The sequence below is a fragment of the Bactrocera tryoni genome, unplaced genomic scaffold (assembly GCF_016617805.1).
Source record: "Bactrocera tryoni isolate S06 unplaced genomic scaffold, CSIRO_BtryS06_freeze2 scaffold_101, whole genome shotgun sequence".
Taxonomy (NCBI): Eukaryota; Metazoa; Arthropoda; class Insecta; order Diptera; family Tephritidae; genus Bactrocera; species Bactrocera tryoni.
The window spans coordinates 36,418-55,331 of record NW_024395815.1 but is presented as its reverse complement, the minus strand read 5'-3'; the positions used below and the strand labels follow the sequence as shown (position 1 = coordinate 55,331).

The 18,914-nt window shown below is 38.8% G+C and overlaps 3 protein-coding genes across 3 annotated transcripts; all 3 read left to right on the top strand.

Annotated features, from left to right (window-relative positions):
- The first annotated feature begins 456 nt into the window (after nucleotides 1-456).
- On the top strand, nucleotides 457-2,667 carry LOC120779402 (glucose dehydrogenase [FAD, quinone]). Its single transcript, XM_040111600.1, has 3 exons — nucleotides 457-1,308; nucleotides 1,366-2,208; nucleotides 2,276-2,667. The coding sequence occupies exons 1-3, from the start codon at nucleotides 631-633 to the stop codon at nucleotides 2,654-2,656; spliced, it is 1,902 nt and encodes a 633-aa protein (XP_039967534.1). The 5' UTR covers nucleotides 457-630; the 3' UTR covers nucleotides 2,657-2,667.
- Nucleotides 2,668-9,570: 6,903 nt separating this feature from the next.
- On the top strand, nucleotides 9,571-10,034 carry LOC120779401. Its single transcript, XM_040111598.1, has 2 exons — nucleotides 9,571-9,859; nucleotides 9,928-10,034. The coding sequence occupies exons 1-2, from the start codon at nucleotides 9,571-9,573 to the stop codon at nucleotides 10,032-10,034; spliced, it is 396 nt and encodes a 131-aa protein (XP_039967532.1).
- Nucleotides 10,035-15,341: 5,307 nt separating this feature from the next.
- Nucleotides 15,342-17,279, top strand: LOC120779399 (glucose dehydrogenase [FAD, quinone]-like). The gene is made up of 2 exons (XM_040111596.1): nucleotides 15,342-15,632; nucleotides 15,699-17,279. Exons 1-2 carry the CDS (start codon nucleotides 15,342-15,344, stop codon nucleotides 17,277-17,279), a joined length of 1,872 nt encoding a protein of 623 aa, XP_039967530.1.
- The last annotated feature ends 1,635 nt before the right edge of the window (nucleotides 17,280-18,914 follow it).

Genomic DNA, 18,914 nt, shown 5'->3' with positions numbered 1-18,914 from the left:
AATCAGATTCTGTGACACCAATGAAAATCAGAATTGGTTTGCAATTCTGACAGCTAAACAATTCTGTCTTGGATTCCACAGCACCCCTGAATAAAGACTATATTTCTGTTAAAGAAAGTCATGAGTTCATATTCAAGCGATCGTCGAAAGACCTCTGGATTAGTGGTATTTTATTAAGTAAGTATATCTTGCTTGTTATATGAATATACATATGTACATACTTATATTGTTTATCATACACATGTACTTATGTACCAAGAGCAATAAGCATTATGAAAAAAGAACATTGAACCCAAAACTTAAATGAGTATTTAATACTTTACCTCAGCCTTTTGATTTTAGGCCTCATTAGTTTCTATAAAGCTCAAACTTTTGAGCAGTTTTGGTCGATTATACTTATGATTCGTTTTTATTATTTTGTCTCGTTATTGGAAGAATTCTGCTAGCGCAGCAAATTGTGATTTTTGGGTCAACAAAGCACCGTCTGCCGAAGAAGCATAACACCAAGCTTAATGGCCTAGTCTATTTGCAATCACAGTGAAATTTTGAAAACGGTTCGAAACAGTTGAGTGCGCGTGAAATTTAACAACCAACAAAAAGAAGTCTTCCCGTTGCTGTCAGTTTTGTGAAATGTTGGGTGGAGCTGGTTTTGTAACGCTGTGGCGCTTCGTGCTCACGGCTCTACCAAGCGCGACAATAATTATCATGCTCATCGATGGCATAAATATTTACCGACCGGACATAGTTGACGAGGATAACCGACTGCGCGCAACGAATATTTTGAATTTACGTGACTCGTATGACTTTGTTATTATCGGTGGCGGTTCGGCAGGTTGTGTGCTCGCATCGCGTTTGTCGGAGGTGCGTAACTGGAGTGTGTTGCTGCTGGAAGCCGGCGGTGATGAACCCATGATATCGGAATTGCCAATGTTGTATCCAGTATTCCAGCGCACTCCATTTGATTGGGGTTACCGCACAGAGCCATCCGATCGCTACTGCCTCGCCATGCAAGGACAGAGTTGTTTCTGGCCGCGCGGCAAATTATTAGGCGGCTGCAGCTCAATAAATGCAATGATGCATATACGCGGTAATAGACGTGACTACGATCACTGGGCGGAATTGGGTAACGTTGGTTGGAATTATGACAGCATTTTGCATTATTTTAGAAAAATGGAGGATATGCGCGTGCCAGGCTTCGAGAACGATCGTTTCTATCACGGTTTCGGTGGACCGGTTACAATTGAAAATTATAGGTTTCCATCTCCGTTATTGGACGTCTTCATGGAAGCAGCCACGGAGCTGAACTTGGTGTGTTGTTGCTATAAATATTTATCATAACTGTTTGACTAATTTTCTATTTTTCAGCTCAATCCATTTAACGACTTCAATGGGCGCAGTCAAACCGGCTTCGCTGTGCCGCATGGCACCATCCGCGATGGACTACGTTGTAGTGCGAATAAAGCATATATAAGGGCAGCTTGGAAACGTCCGAACCTCGATATAGTGCTGCGCGCTTTTGTCAATCGCATAGTCGTCGATAAGGAGTCGAAAGTAGCGCGTGGTGTGCACTTTGAGCATTTAGGCTTCATGCATAAGGTTAGCGCACGTCGGGAAGTTATACTCTCAGCTGGCGCCATAGCCAGCCCACAATTGCTGATGACTTCGGGTATCGGGCCAGAGCGACAACTAATTCAACATGGCATACCAGTTATACAGCATTTGCCTGGCGTTGGTATCAATTTACAAGATCATATATCTACTGCAGGAACACAGTATCTCGTTGACAACAGCGTTACGGGGCATCGCCTTTCGTTTATAGTGCCGGAAATGTTGAATGCACGGTCGGTGGACTCCTTTCTACATCATGCCGATGGATTTTTCTATGCCATGCCCATCAGCGAAGTTATGGGTTTCACGAGCACCAAATATCAGGACCCCAAACTGGATTGGCCTGACATACAAATCTTTATGGGCAGTTACGGTTATGGCGCTGACGGTGGCCTGATTGGCAGACGTGGTAGTGGAATATCTTTTGCTAATTACGAAAATATTTTTGAACACATGATTTACAAGGATGCCTTCACATTGACAATCTTATTAATGCGGCCCAAGAGTCGCGGCCGTCTCGAGTTAAGATCAAGTGATCCGCGTGTGCATCCACGTATCTATGCTAATTATTTCGACCATCCGTTGGATATGGCAGTACTGGTAAGTTCAGAATCATACACTAACAATACATATGATTGAGTGCGACCCTTTAAATATTTCACCACAGGTGGAAGGCGTAAAATTTGCGCACAGCTTGACACAAACCGCCATCATGCGGCGACTCAATGCCACGCTGAACATTTTCGAATGGCGCAATTGCCCCGAAGTGGAGTACCTGAGCGACGCTTTTTGGGAATGCATTGCCCGTTTCTACTCACAGACAATATACCATCCGGTGGGCACTTGTAAAATGGGCGTTTATGACGATCCTTTTGCGGTAGTGGATCCACGTTTGCGCGTTTATGGCGTGCGTGGTTTGCGTGTGATCGATGCTAGTATTATGCCGACCATACCGACGGGCAATACGAATACGCCGACGATAATGATCGCCGAAAAGGCCGCGGATATGATTAAAGAGGACTGGCTCCGTTATGGAGCTGGGCAGTAAATGAAAAGAATATTCACATTTTTTAGTTTTTATATTTTTAAATAATTTAATTTATTCGAATTTCATTATAAATTTGTTGTAAGATTTGGAGTTAAAACAAAATATAATACGAGATTGCGTTTTTATATTTTAAATATTTTACGTATAAAAAAACACGATTACGTTGAATAATTAGCTTTTTAGATGACTTTATTGAACGTGTAAATTGTTTTTGTTTTTTTATCGTAAAATTGCTTACTAGCCGTTTTTGTTCCTTTCTCGAGCGCTGACCCACTTTAATTCAAGCAAATATGTCGATTTTGCTATTTCGTTACACTGGTTGACTACTGTTTTGATTTAAGGGGGGATCAAAGTTTAACTATACAAGAATATGTGTACAAGAGGATTTTTCAAAATTCAAATTATTTTCGGAGATATAGGCATTTTTCTGACCCGGCAACCAAACTGGTTCGGCCTTAGACTTAGACTGCAAAAAACTATATGCGAAACTTTAAACGCGTTTTTCTCAAAACTGACTTTTTCGGAACGACACACACAATTTCTCAGGTTCTACTGGACCGATTTACTTGAAATTTTTATAGAGTCTTCTTTATAGGCTTGTCTATGGTTGGAACTAGCCCCATCCCCAAATTTTTATTTTTATTATTTTTAAAAAATTCGAAATAGTCAGAAAAAGTTATCCAAAAAAATTTTTTTTCAGGCAGTCGCCATTTTGTGAAAAAAATTGTTTCCCACTTTTCCGTAGTTCTGGCCATTGCAACATTATTCTAGATTAATAATCTTTTTTTTTGGTTTCAGATAACTAGGAGGGTTGAAAGTATGGGTAAGGTCACGCAGAAATTTTTATAGACCCCTCACTTCGTCAGCTCATAATTTTTGAAATTTTTTACTATTTTTAGTTTTTATTTTTTTTCTGTACTCTTCTAAAATTAACAAATAACTAATAAAAAAATGGATAGTAAAAATATTAATTGCCTTTTTTTTACGACACTTTAAAAATTACCTGAAATTCATGCTTCTAGACCAGAATACCCCCTTAATTAAACATATTTATTTTTGAAGTATTCTTATATAGGATAAATTAAACACTCGTTGTGCAATGAGAAGTCTTTTGGAAGCCGTTAATCTATTCCTGTCGACATTCTATTAAATTGCAGAATAGTTAAGTTAGAGAAATAAAGAGAGAGAGAGAGAACACTCGCATGTATTTATATACAGCGAGTCGCAGTGAAAGTGAGAAACCTCTAAAAAAATATATCCTCAAATTGTTAACTTCAAAACTTTGTGGTTTTATTTTTTTTTTGGTTTGTAAGGCAGGCCTATTTGTTCTATCTAACTGTGAATTGTTGCTTGCATTAATTGTATTTTGGAAAAAAATTGGTGAAGATGGGTTGACAAACAAGTGTGGAAATTAGACAGCGAATGATTGAACTGTACCAAGATGGTAAATCTCAAAGGGATGTAGAAGAATATGTTAATAAAAGTCGGGGAACTGTGCAGCACATAATTCACCGTTTTGTTAGAGAAGAAAGAATTGCAACAGACAGAAAGAGAGCAAAAGGAAAGCAAATCCTCGTTTTAGTGCTCCAAAACTGGCCCATATAGTCTTCAGGAAGAACTGTTTTAATGGGCATATATCCCGAAACAAACCATTTATTAATCAGAAAAACTGTATGGCAGGTGGTGATACTCGGCCGAGCTATTCAAACACGGCGGCGAAGAACTAATAGGGAGCATGCATCAGCTTCTTTGTAAAATATGGTCGGACGAAAGCATGCCCAACGATTGGAATTTAAGTGTGCTTTGCCCAATCCATAAAAAGGAGACCCCACAATTTGCGCCAACTACCGTGGGATCAGCCTCCTCAACATCGCATATAAGGTTCTATCGAGCGTATTGTGTGAAAGATTAAAGCCCACCGTCAACAAACTGATTGGACCTTATCAGTGTGGCTTCAGACCTGGAAAATCAACAACCGACCAGATATGCACCATGCGCCAAATCTTTGAAAAGACCCGTGAAAGGAGAATCGACACACACCACCTCTTCGTCGATTTCAAAGCTGCCTTTATGCCGTGATGTCTGAATTTGGTATCCCCGAAAAACTAATACGGCTGTGTAAACTGACGTTGAGCAACACGAAAAGCTCCGTCAGGATCGGGAAGGACCTCTCCGAGCCGTTCGATACCAAACGAGGTTTCAGACAAGGCGACTCCCTATCGTGCGACTTCTTCAACCTGCTTCTGGAGAAAATAGTTCGAGCTGCAGAACTAAACAGAGAAGGTACCATCTTCTATAAGAGTGTACAGCTGCTGGCGTATGCCGACGATATTGATATCATCGGCCTCAACACCTGCGCCGTTAGTTCTGCTTTCTCCAGGCTGGAAAAGGAAGCACAGAAAATGGGTCTGGCAGTGAACAAGGGCAAAACGAAATATCTCCTGTCATCAAACAAGCAGTCGTCGCACTCGCGACTTGGCTCTCACGTCACTGTTGACAGTCATAACTTTGAAGTTGCAGATAATTTCGTCTATTTAGGAACCAGCATTAACACCACCAACAATGTCAGCCTGGAAATCCAACGCAGGATTGTTCTTGCCAACAGGTGCTACTTCGGACTGAGTAGGCAATTGAAAAGTAAAGTCCTCTCTCGACGAACAAAAGCTAAACTCTATAAGTCGCTCATAATTCCCGTCCTGCTATATGGTGCAGAGGCTTGGGCGATGACAGCAACCGATGAGTCGACGTTACGAGTTTTCGAGAGAAAAATTCTGCGAAAGATTTATGGTCCGTTGCGCATTGGCCACGGCGAATATCGCATTCGATGGAACGATGAGCTGTACGAGATATACGACGACATTGACATAGTTCAGCGAATTAAAAGGCAGCGGCTACGCTGGCTAGATCATGTTGTCCGGATGGATGAAAACACTCCAGCTCTGAAAGTATTCGACGCAGTACCCGCCGGGGGAAGCAGAGGAAGAGGAAGACCTCCACTTCGTTGGAAGGACCAAGTGGAGAAGGACCTGGCTTCGCTTGGAATATCCAACTGGCGCCACGTAGCGAAAAGAAGAAACGACTGGCGCGCTGTTGTTAACTCGGCTATAATCGCGTAAACGGTGTCTACGCCAATTAAGAAGAAGAAGGTGGTGATACTGGAGATCTACATCATATTCCAGGCACAATGAACAAATTTGTTTATATAGACATTGTACGTCAAAACAACAACCCGAGTGTTGAAAAACTGGGGATCGAAGAAGATTTTTATTTGTTTTATTTATGTTATTTGTTTATACTCAAATAGGCGCTGTTTAGATGCACAATGAATTACTACAAATGAAAATTCAGATGATAAAAGAATAAAAAAAGTTTTTTTTTAATAGCAGTTGGGTTTTAGTGTTAAATGTTAAGTTTCCGATACCAATATTATGTGGCTCTATTTCACTGTGACTCACTGTAAGTCGTCAAACAGCAGGTAGCAGATTATAACGCTTAAAATGCTAATACTATACATACTTATGTAAACAGGGTTGTGCCGAATTTGCGAGCAAGTATTTGGTAATCTCCCATATAAACACATTTCTAATATTATTTATGAAGAAGTTTCCTCAGTTTCCTCAGTTTCAAAACCGAATGTTTGACCCACAAAATCATTTCAACTTTAGTTGCTCAGACAGAAGTTGTTATGTAATTTTTGTGAAACCCAATAGATTAGTGCAAAAGCCTTTGAAAAAGATAAAAATTAAAGAAACATATAGTATACTGAATCCCATTGGAAACGAAAGAAAGAAAAAATAACACGCCCGAGAAAAATTATTCATGTGCAATCTGAGGTCGGGAAAAGAAGAGGGAGGAGCGTGGTTCAATTTTTAAGGGTTAAGAATGGATTATTTCGATTTCCGACAAAACTACGAGTACTATGGAAAAAAGTTATATGGTAAATTTGTAGGTAATGATCTATAAATTTCGACTACAGATTTTTTTCACATAACCTAAATTTTTTTCTGATAACTTCGCATAAGTTTTCTCCTTATCTTGTATAAAAATATCAAAAACATTTTTGTTTTCACGAAATTTGGTGTAAACTTACTTTCTTATGTCCCAAACATACATTGTAACCTGTTGTACAGTGTATTATATAGAACTGTTCACCTAACTAAACGAGATAGGTAAAGGGTTATATACTATATATGTATATAAATGATCAGGATGACGAGAAAAGTTGAAATCCGGGTGACTGTCTGTTTGTCCGTGCAAGCTGAAACTTGAGTAAAACATGAGATATCTTAATGAAACATGGTACACAGGTTCCTCAGGACAAAAAAAATTACAAGTTCGTAGATGGGCCCACCAATCGCCATTAACCGAAAACATATAAAGTGCCATAATTAAGCACTAAATTAAGATATAAAACTGTAATTTGGTACAGGGGATCGCAGTAGCAAGGGGCAGCTGTTGGTACAAAATTTTGAAAAAGGCGGCGTGGCCCCGTTTTTTAATAAGTTTAATGTATAGTATATATGTATCTCCAAAACCGCTTAAGCTACAACAACCAAATTTGCTATTATGAGAACTTCTACCGACAGTGTTAAAATGGATGAAATCGAAACGGTCGCTTCAAATATAATGGTACTGTTAAAAACTACTAAAAGCGCAGTAACTCAATAACTAATTTCGCCAGAAACATTAAATTTTACCACCGAGATGGTATGAGAGGGCTTTTTGAGAGCCGGTGTGAAAGTTGGACAATGGGCGTGGCACCGCCCACTTTTTGGTGAAATCACATATCTCGCGTACGTACGTAGCATTCTCCTCACATTCCTATATTATATTGTGAACTGCAATCACGCCTACTTCCCCATATAACACAATTTAAAATTATACTTGATTCTTTCACTTTCCACTACACAAATGACGAAGTAATTAGTATAACGGGACAAAATTTTCCAGCAACAATTCTTTTAAAGTATGCCATCTTGTTAACAAAAATTGTCCAAGTTCCACCAAAACCTTTTCAAGGCTCTTGGTACCGAATATGTGGACCTCCTTATCTATACTTGACTTTTGACCGAAAATATCGAGCATAGTGTGAGACATACAATTAAACTTCAGAGGGTATCCTGTTCTGAAAATAGCAATGCTGTTTATCAAAAATGTGTTGAACCGGGTATATACTTCACTGAGTCCACATATATCTAATATAAAGGTGACTTTATGCTGGATATATCGGCCAATATTTCCTCATAACAGTATATCCTAGTGCCTAAAATAGATACAATTTGGCGAAAACTTGAAATTTGTCGGCCAGCGTATGAGTTGTATAGAGTATCTTTATATATATAAATTTTCTGGCCGTGTGTTTGTAATTGAACTGCTCCTAAACGGCTGGACCGATTTCGATGAAATTTTTTGTGTGTGTTCAAGGAGATTCGAGAATGGTTTAGATTCACAATTAGATCCACTGGAAATTGTTTTTTTAAATTAATTTTTCATTTGAAATTAATTGCTAATTTTGGAATGTTTGACCGATAGATTGCGCTAACATCGCAGTATCCAATATTCAAACCTTAAATTGGCGTAAATGTGCAATAAACAAAATGATGCCAAAGTAAAAGGCGACATCTGTAGACAAGTTTTCATAACGTGGACAGAGTTGTTCGTTCTTAAGTAATAAATTGGGTGATTCAATACATCTATGGGTAGCTATAACATTTTTTTCATATCTGCTAACTATTGGCATAAAAAAATAGCGGCATAACTGAAGTGTTGATAAAAAGGTCTATTAAAATTTGAGATATACGAGTACAGAAATCTTTTCGAAGCATTGCAAGACTGATGGCATAACCTTGCCAGCCGATTTTTTTGTCTTTCCACCGTTTCTTAATATGCAGTCCGTCAGGCTGACAATCGATTGGATTCGAATGATTTCACTGATGCACAGCCCAATTCAATAGTATTTTTACCCCAAAAACCAATTCTTTTTTAACGCAGGAAATGCTTTTTGATTCATTTTTTTTTTGCTTCATTAAAGATGCGATTATTAACTAATACTTATAATCTGACTAACAGAAATCATATAGATGATAATAGTAGTACTACCTATGTATCTGCCACAGTAAAACGTGGGCGGGTCCTCTAAACTGAACAATCAATATTAAGTTCTTGTATCGAGATGTCTTTACGAAATTTGGCAGAGATTGTTTTCCAAGGCAAAACTATAACACTGAAGAAATTTTTCTTTTTAAAAGCTGATTCTAGAAACGCCGTTCATATTGAGTGAGTCCGATCTAAAACACAAACAAACTTGCTAGTATACTCTCATTTCACATTTACAAGTACAAGTATATTTGAATAGTTTTGCAACTCCTTCAATAGCTGTTTAGGTTGTCTAGGACCAAAGAATGTCAAAATTGAGTCACAATGTTATCAAGTTGCAGCTCAAACGATCTACTTTGAGTCTCCCTATACTCTTTCAAGAGCTATATAAACATACTAGGACCACAGAATATCGAAATTGAGCCATAATCTTATGAAGTTGCAACTCAATTGATCTATTCAGAGCCTCACACAAAGCTCCTGAGTGTAAATGAAATAGTTTTCGTCTGGGCATTTGTTACACAATTTGAGAGCATATGTTACAAAGGAGTATGTTGTTGGTGAGTCGTTGCGCATGCGCTAAATAGTGTACGCCACCAGTGCCTGAGTGACATGTTGCAGGTGCAAGTTTTGAGCAAGCATAGCCTTAAACGAGTACGTATTATGTTAATAAATATTTGCACATAACATAACACAGCATGCAAGTGTATTTGAGCGTTTACATTTAATCGCCGAGCGTCACACACCGCACAACATCGCAAATAATATAAAGAATGAAGCACTTGCGCGATCAGTAGTCAGTCGAATGTATAACGAGAATGTCGCCGTTAGCAAACAGTTTGTACTCTAAGCGCACGCTTTGCTACTTAATGCTTGGCTGGATGTTGCTCGTAACGGTCGTGAGTGCGCAGGGTCAACGCGATCAGTTCATCATACGCGTTGCCGAACTACCCAATGACTTGCCCAACGAAGCGGACAGCACTGCAAGTATGGGCGGTGGGTTCAATTTCAATTTAGGCGATTTCTCAAGCAGTGCAGGTTTGGGTGGTTTGACGATTGGCGATGCGACGGCGCAACAGCTGCAGGCGCCCGATGTGGTAGTGGAGGGTGAGTGCGCTCAAACGCAGACTTAATACTTGAAGTGGTTTGAAATGCATTTTAACCGTTTTTCATAGGTCTGAACTTGCTGCAGCGCAACAATTTGGTGGCCGCAGCAGGCAATGCGCAGGCGCCTGGACCACAACAACGCATACGTCTGAATAGCTATTTGCGGCGACGTTGAGTCGACCGCACAAACAATAGCAGAATTAACAAATAATGAACTAAAAATCAAATATTCTTATTATTATTATTATCCAGCAACCATGCGAATAACATAATTATTACTTGCCTTCAGAAGTTGCACTAACTATGCGCGCCAATTCAATGCAAACTTATTTTTTCATATTCTATAGCTAAACTTAAGTGCGGCGCGCAATTGTGAATCAGTTGAAATTGATTTTTTGTACCTGAACGCGGTTAATTAATTGTATATTATCACAGGTGAATGCCGTTTTGTGCGAATAATTTGCTTGAAAGTGTGATTGTTTCAATTATTCTGACTTCATAGCACAAAATCCGCAATTGTGCGGTTGCCATGACAGCCTTGAGTTTTTTTTAGTAAAATAAAAGTGAGCATACTTTAATTGGCATTTTCTACCTTATAATCGCACATAATTATTTACTTAGGGTACCATAGTACTTCTGCTTACACTGAAAAAAATTCCGAATAAGTGTGGAAAATATACATAGAGCTGCATTTGTCAGATGACGAATAACTAACGCCATGATTGGTGCGATATATAAAAATAAATATATATAAAAAGGTATCAATATTTTATTGCAATATGTACACATATGTATTCTAAGTAGGGTGTTTATGGAAAATATATTGGACTACAACTTTGCTTCCGCTTCCGTTTTTTTTGTAAATTTAAGGCTTTATTGTAAAAAAACGGTTACAAAAATGTTATTCAAAATATTGGCCGTGGCTAGCTACTACTTTTGACCATCTCTTTGGCAGCATGCGCATCCAAGTATCAATCCAATTTTTGACTTCTTCATAAGAACTGAAGTGCTCGTTAGCTAGACTGTGTGCCATCGATCGGAAAAAGTGGTAGTCAGATGGTACAACGTCTGGAGAATACGGCGGGTGGGGTAAGATCTCCCATTTCAGCGTCTCCAAAGATTTTTTGACCACCTTTGCGACGTGAGGCCGAGCATTGTCATGCTGGAGAATGACTTTATCGTGTCTTTCCTCGTACTGTGGCCGTTTTTCTTTTAGTGCTTGGCTCAAACGTATCAATTGCGTTCGGTATCGACCTCTTGTGATGGTTTCACTTGGCTTTAGCAGCTCATAATATATCACCCCAAGCTGGTTCCACCAAATGCAGAGCATGACCCTGGCGCCGTGAATGTTCAGTTTTGCCGTCGACGTGCAGGCATGTCCAAGCTTTCCCCATGACTTTCTTCGCTTAAGATTACCGTAGTGGAGCCATTTTTCGCCGCCAGTTGCGATGTAAAAATCCCTTTCGGTTGTGCCTTTGAAGCAGCTGTTACCAAGCAAAGAAGCGCTGTTCGACATCTCTTGGTTTCAAGTCGTAAGGAACCCAGTTTCCTTGTTTCTGAATCATCCCCATGGCTTTGAGGCATTTTGATACGGCTTGCTGTGTCACTTGCGACGATTCGGCCAATTCCTATTGGGTTTGAAACGCATCTTGTCGAGTAATGCTTCCAATTCAGCATCTTCGAAAATCTTCTCCCTTCCACCACCATGCCGGTCTTCGACTTCATAATCACCATTCTTAAAACGTTGAAACCACTCGCGACATGTTCTTTCACTTAGGACAGCCTCACCGTACGTATCCGAAAGCATTCGATGAGCCTCAGCCGCACTTTTCTTGGAATTAAAAAAGAAAAGCAAAATTTCCCGCAAATGTGGAGAATTCGGCTCAAAAAGTGACATTTTCAGTTGAGAATAAGTTTGGGATGCAAACAGATCTCTACAAATATTTTGTTGGGTTAATGTTGACACAAATGTCCAAGATCGATATAAAACGATTTAATCGACCAGTACTTGACCCTAGAGACATCCATTGGAAAACGGCGGAAGCAAAGTTGTAGACCTAATAGTATAAAGTATATGATCATATTTGTCAACTAATTTTATTCTCAACATTGTCAACCATTCCACATTTTTTATAAAAAAAAAAAGAAAAACAAGAAAACACGTTAGCTCCGTTGGCATTAACAAAAAAGTACCGGAAATTGTAAATAAAACGCAAAATATTTAATTATTCATCAATTTTGTCGCCTTCAAAGTACAATAAAATTTTCAAAACAAGCTTTAGGGGGGGAGGGGGCGGTAAGGTTTTTAAGAGAAAAGAAATGACTTTTTGCGAATTTATTTCTTAAATATGGAGTGAGTAATTTTATTCGGACCTTTTGTATATTATTAAGCATACTTTTGAGATTCTAAGATAATTTTTTCAGACTAATTTTTTCTCCCAGAAAAAACACTTTGCGGTGTTCACCATTACTAGAACTATACGAAATTATCCGAAAATAAAAACCAAGAAAAATTAGTCAAATTATAATCAAATCCTAAACCTTTCAAAACTTAATAAGACGCTTTTAGACAGCATTTGCTGGAAACATCTTTTTTTATTCAACGTGTATCAGTCATACGCATAATTATCAATGAAATATCAACGATATTAACGCTAAAGGCGCATTGAAAAATCGTGAAAAACCAAATTTTTACCACCTTAGATAATGGATAATAAAAGGATGGTCTCTATGACCAGCCCAGTTAGTATTTCATTGAACTGTTGCAGGTTTAACACATAAAACTTTCAGTAAAAGCTACAAAAACAATTATCAACAAGGATCAATAAAGTCCTCAATTCATTTCATATAAAATATAGATATTACATTAAATATATATGAAATATACTATATACGTATTACATATGAAGGCAGTGATGAGCACACATTACTTTTTGAGAGTTAATTCATCATAATGTCCAGGCACTGTTGGTCGCACAGTGTGAAATGCCATCGCCCGAGCTGTGGCCAAAAGACTACGCAGTTCATGCATTGGAACATGGTTTGGACACGTATGATTTTGTGGTGGTAGGTGCGGGCTCAGCGGGTTCAGTGATGGCCAGTCGGCTGAGCGAGAAGCCAAACCGGAAAGTTTTGGTGTAGGAGGCAGGTGGTGATCCGGCACAAGAATCTGAGGTGGGCATGTCAACTAAATAGAATAAAACGACTCCTTGACAAGGTGCTTTCAAAAGTAAACAGGACTTTTTGAATCTAGCGCACCCTGGTGGCGCCATCTATATGTCTGGTGCGTTAGAATCTGCTATCTTTATCGATTGTCCAGTGAGAATTTCATGACATTTCATTGATTGCAAGTGAAGTTATTGCGTTTTAAGTGTCAGCATGATTATGTTATCGGTGCGAAAATGAGCTTCGAACAAAGAACCAACATTAAATTTTGTTTTAAAATTGGTACAACTTTTACGGAAACGTTTCAATTGATGAAACAAGTTTATGGCGATGTTTGCCTATTCCGTAGCATAGAGCACGAGTGGTTTCAACGTCTTCAAAGTGGTCGTGAGGACATAAATGACGATCAACATGTGCGCCAATCAAAATCGGTGATCACCAGCAATTCCACCGAAACTGTGCGAGAATTCATCAAAAATCAGCCGAAATCATAATTGAAATTCATTGAAAAGGAATTGAACATCTCCAAAACATCGATTTATTGCATTTAGACCGCACATTTGGGTTTACGAAAAGTGTGTGCACGGCTTGTTCCGCACAAATTGACTGACGACCAAAAATTGCTCAGAATCCAACATTCGATCGACGCTTGTGACAGATTATTTGACAAAAAATCACATTTTAACCATTAACCACTTCCCGTATTTACTGAGATGGCACCGTGCGGCGTCTTCCTTTTCAGAAAAATGCATTTGCGCATGAAAGGAAAGCGTTATGCAGACGTAGAGGCCATTCATAAGGCTTGCACCGGCATACTGGCGGCCATATCGGCCAAAAAACTGAAAAACTCGTTCGACATGCGTTTGGACCGTGCAAAAAGCTGTATTGAAGCAGAAGGAGACTATTTTGAATAAAATAAATTGATTTTGCCGAAAAAAACATTTTTTCTGTTTTTTTAAAGTCCTGTTTACTTTGGAAAGCACCTTGTATTGTACGCACTTTTACAGTTGCCAAACTTTTTATTTGCAATGGAGCATACAAAGTATACTTGGAAGTATAATTCGAGCTGGCAAAGCCTGCATTTCTGCATATTTTTGCTGGCTGTTAAAGTATATTTTTATTTATAAATTCTAGGAAACGTAACACAATTCTTTAGCTCAAAATATCCGTGGCTTATCTATTTCACTTTGGATTTTTCTCTCCATTTCGGTACCAATAATTCTTGGCCGTGCCCCTGGACGTAGTAAGAAAGGGAGAGATGTTTTTAAAACAGCTGTAATGCCATCAGCGTTTTATCTAAAATCACGCCACCTCTATTCTCATTTCAAGAAAATTTCGAAGGGTAAGTTACGTTGAAAACTTTGAAACTAGACAAGCTACTTTTGATTACTATGATACACCTAATACAACGATTTTCGAAATTTCAGGTAACTTTATACCACATATGTACATATATTGGCGAATATGTGAGTTATTTCAATGAAAATGAGTGAGCGTGTTTTACTGGTAACAGTGTATTTTTGTACTTAAAATGGATAAAAATGGCGACGGCTTAATCCAGCCGCCATATACCAAACATACAACATCCGGGTGATTGTACTCCATATGATTGGTGAATATATGTGAGAAACCTTAATGACTCTGAGGGAACACTTTATTAGTGCTATGTATGTAATGCAAAAATAGATAAAATCGGGTCGATACCACAGCCATCTCCATAACACCACATATGTATAATGAATTTTGTTGTTCTATTCTGTTTTTCTTATCAAACGACAAAACTTATTGAACAACCTGGTAATTATTATTATTATGAGTTGTATTTTTGTATTGCGTGTTGCGTTCTCCTCAATTACATAATTCTAATGAGATGCTGTGACCTTTAGGCAGCATTCGCTGAAAACACCATTGAAGTTCACCGTTCTTAGATCATAATTGTAGAACTTATGTTCATGTCTACGCCTTCTCTATTCATCGCCAGTCAGTTACACGCATAATTATCAATGAAATGTTAACAATATTATTACTAAATGCATTAATTTGCATTGAAGCAAGCATGAGAAGCGCACTTACTCTAACCACTATTATAAAAATATGGTTCTTATGATCAGCTCAGTCAGTACTTAATACTGTGGCAAGTTTAACAAATCAATTCCTGAGACAGGCGCTACGTAAGCAATTTACAACAAGGACCAATATAATCCCCGATTCACTGCATATAAAATATAGATATTATATAAAAGGGTAAAGGTAAAAAGATGTTATATTTAAAGGAAGTGATGAGCACACACTACTTTTTCAGAGTTATCTCATCACAATGTCAAATCCACTTAGCAACCAATGCGCTGCACAAAGCGTCGGCACTTTCAACAACGTGGTGACCACGCTAATCCAGGCTCTGTTGGTCGCACAGTGTGAAATCTCATCGCCCGAGCTGTGGCCAAAAGACTATGCAGTTCATGCATTGGAACATGGTTTGGACACGTATGATTTTGTGGTGGTAGGTGCGGGCACAGCGGGTTCAGTGATGGCCAGTCGGCTGAGCGAGAATCCAAACTGGAAAGTTTTGGTGTTGGAGGCAGGTGGTGATCCGCCACAAGAGTCAGAGGTTTGTGGGTGGATGTCAACTTATTAGAATGAAACAATTCTCATACCAATTCTCGCATTTCTACAGGTGCCAAACTTTTCCTTAGCCTTGCAGCATACAAAGTATACTTGGAATTATTTGACTGAGTATAGCGACAATGCCTGCTGGGGATTTGTTGATCGGCGTTGCTATTTGCCACGCGGTAAAATGATTGGCGGCACAGGTGCTATTAATGCCATGCTTTATGTGCGTGGCAACCGCCGTGATTACGACCGTTGGGCTCAAGCTGGCAATGCAGGCTGGGGTTGGGACGATGTGTTACCGTACTTTGAACGTTCCGTACACAAAGTGGGTACTGACAAACATCCCCAGGGTTATGTAACAGTCAATACCTTTCCAGTCACCGATCCGGAGTTAGAACAAATGATCTATGCAGGTAGTGCAGAGTTGGGCTTACCCCGTGTTCACGTATTCACCGAAGGCAGTGAGACCGGGTATTCCAACATACCGGGCAATACGCGGAATGGACGTCGCACGAGCACCGGAAAGGGACATCTCGCTCAAGTTGCAAACCGACCCAACTTGCAAGTGATTAAAAATGCGCACGTGACGAGACTAAATTTCGATGAGACCGGGAAAAATGTACACTCAGTGAGCTTCATACTGCAAGATAAATACAAACTGAAAGTTAACGTTAGCAAGGAGTTGGTGTTGTCAGCAGGTGCAATAGATTCACCAAAGCTGCTGATGTTGTCTGGTGTCGGACCCGCAAAACATTTGGCTGACTTGAATATAACGCTTATACATGATTTGCCCATTGGTGATAATCTGCAAGATCATGTTCATATTTTGACTTTCTTAAAATTAAATGAGAACAAATCGAGTGCGTGGACAAAGGAAGATTCCTTAAATAGCACTTTTAATTATCTCATTTATCGGAAAGGCCCGTTAAGCGCTCAGGGCAGCGCCTCGCTAACAGGTTTCGTAAATACGCTGAAAAATAGTCCGTATCCAGATATATCAGTCCACCACTATTTTTATAGACGTGGTAATTTTGCTGAACTACAGCTTTTCCTAAATGGCCCGGATTTTAACGACGTTTTCAAAAACACACTACTCAAGGCGTTAGAAACTGCTGACATTTTGATCATGCTCAATATACTCTCCCATCCAAAGTCCAAGGGACAGATACGTCTGCGCAGCACCGATTACAAGGATCCGCCTAAGCTGACACCAAACTATTTCAGCGAACCTGAAGATATGAATACCTTACTGCGCGCTATGCGTTTCCAAGAGCAACTGTTGAAGACTTCAGCCTATAGGGCAATGAATGCCACTCTACTACTTCCGCCCATAGATGAATGTGATACTCAGGAACCTCAAAGCGATGATTACTGGCGTTGCTATATGAAGTATTTCTCCTCTACTACTTATCACGTATCTGGTACGGTAAAAATGGCACCCGAAACGGATGAGACGAGTTGTGTGAATCCACGTTTGCTTTTAGACGGTTGTGGTAATGTGCGCGTAACCGATGCCAGCATCATACCACAGATTCCCAGCGCCAACATAAATGCCGCTACAATAATGATAGCTGAAAAGGCAGTTGATTTCATTCGAGAAGATTGGTTGGAAGAGGACTCAGTAGAGGACTATTTCTGGTATTAGTAAAGTTCAGTAAAGCTTTGTTTTGCATTTTCACTTACAGATTTTGAAGTATTTGTTGTTTGTGCATTCAACGATACGTAGTAAATATCCTGTATTTAAGTTGGCTGTAGTGCGATAAGTTACGTTGAAAACCTTGAGTTCGTTTTGTTTACTATGATTTTTTATTTATGTATGTTAGGAAACCGTTGCTGGTCTCTTAAAATAAGGACTATGTTTACTAATTATATCATAAAATACACACTAGTTGACATATAGATGTCAAATTTCGTACACACATTAAAAATGGCTGCGCCAATCTAGGAGAAAATTGTGAAATACCTACACTAGTCGAAGAAACCGAATAGAATAAAATCAAATTTCTATATTATTAGCTATATGTAGTCTCATTACTACATTTTACTTCGTGTCCGTATGTGATATAGGAAAATTTAACCAAGAAGGCTAAAACTAATATAGTGGGTATAAGAGAAAAAAGCCAAGCCAAATCTGAAATCATTATATCTAAATTTTAGATCAAAGCCTGAACCGATTTCACTCATATTCAGTGCCAGACCACATTATGGTTATGATATGCGCTTAATTTTATTAAAGCAAATAAATGGTTTAAAGTCAGATGTATATGTTCGGTATATTGTTGCTAGTAGAAAATCTAGTAGCCCTATACCCTTTAAGCATATTATTAACAGAAACAGATGATCTCCGAGCTTCATTAAGATATCTTATAGATTGATCGATATAAATTCATTAAATTCTACACACCTTCTTTTGTAACGGCTCGACTTACTTTAAGCCAGTTTTTCTTAATTCGTTGACGTTTTCGGTAATTCGATGATACTTTTTCAAATTCCGTTTGACAATTGCCAAATACTTCTCAATCGGGCGAAATTCTGGAGCGTTTGGAGTGTTCTCCTCTTTTTTAACAAAATTGACATTGTTATCCTTCAACAAAGCCAAAGTAGAATGAGCGTAGTGCACTGTGGCTAAATCGAGCCAAAATATTGTTGACACGATGTGTTTCTTATAAAATGGTATTAGGGGACGGTTTAGACAGTCCTTCTTATAATTGTCGGCCGATGTAGTACCCTTTGTGAAAAATGGAGTGGTCTTAAGGCCGCAAGTGCAAATAGCCTGCCAGATGAGTATTTGCTCGCCAAATTTTTCTATTTCATTTATTGACACTGACTGGTCGACAGTACCATCTTTTTGTTTTATATACTAGAAATTGGGACCTGGTATTGTTCTTGAGTCCATTTTTACGTATGTTTCATTGTCCATTATAACACACTCAACAGCATCTTTTAGCAAACGTTCGTACAACTTCCGTAGTCCTGTTTTCCCTATTTTTATTTGTCGTTGACTTTTTTTGGGAATCTTTTGTTTTTTTATAAGTTTTTTAGTTATTCCGTTGCTTCACTCTTTGAATCATAGTAGCACTGGGGCCCAATTCTGTATCTCGATTCGGAAATGTATTCTATTCGAAATTCGGATCTACTTTATAATTATGCGAAAGTTGTACCACCCTATGCCAGATACGTACAATTTTCGTTTTTGCTTTCTACAACTCAAAAGCTAAGGAATAATTTTTTCGAAAATTGGCTTGAAAATGCGAAAATCGAGTTACAGAATATAAAAAAT

Bases quoted from the DNA above. Each gene is read 5' to 3' on its own strand.
- LOC120779401 (XM_040111598.1), top strand. From the start codon at position 9,571: ATGTCGCCGTTAGCAAACAGTTTGTACTCTAAGCGCACGCTTTGCTAC. The intron at 9,860-9,927 runs GTGAGTGCGCTC...CGTTTTTCATAG, and splicing joins GCCCGATGTGGTAGTGGAGG to GTCTGAACTTGCTGCAGCGC.
- LOC120779399 (XM_040111596.1), top strand. From the start codon at position 15,342: ATGTCAAATCCACTTAGCAACCAATGCGCTGCACAAAGCGTCGGCACT. The intron at 15,633-15,698 runs GTTTGTGGGTGG...GCATTTCTACAG, and splicing joins ATCCGCCACAAGAGTCAGAG to GTGCCAAACTTTTCCTTAGC.
- LOC120779402 (XM_040111600.1), top strand. From the start codon at position 631: ATGTTGGGTGGAGCTGGTTTTGTAACGCTGTGGCGCTTCGTGCTCACG. The intron at 1,309-1,365 runs GTGTGTTGTTGC...TCTATTTTTCAG, and splicing joins CAGCCACGGAGCTGAACTTG to CTCAATCCATTTAACGACTT. The intron at 2,209-2,275 runs GTAAGTTCAGAA...ATTTCACCACAG, and splicing joins CGTTGGATATGGCAGTACTG to GTGGAAGGCGTAAAATTTGC.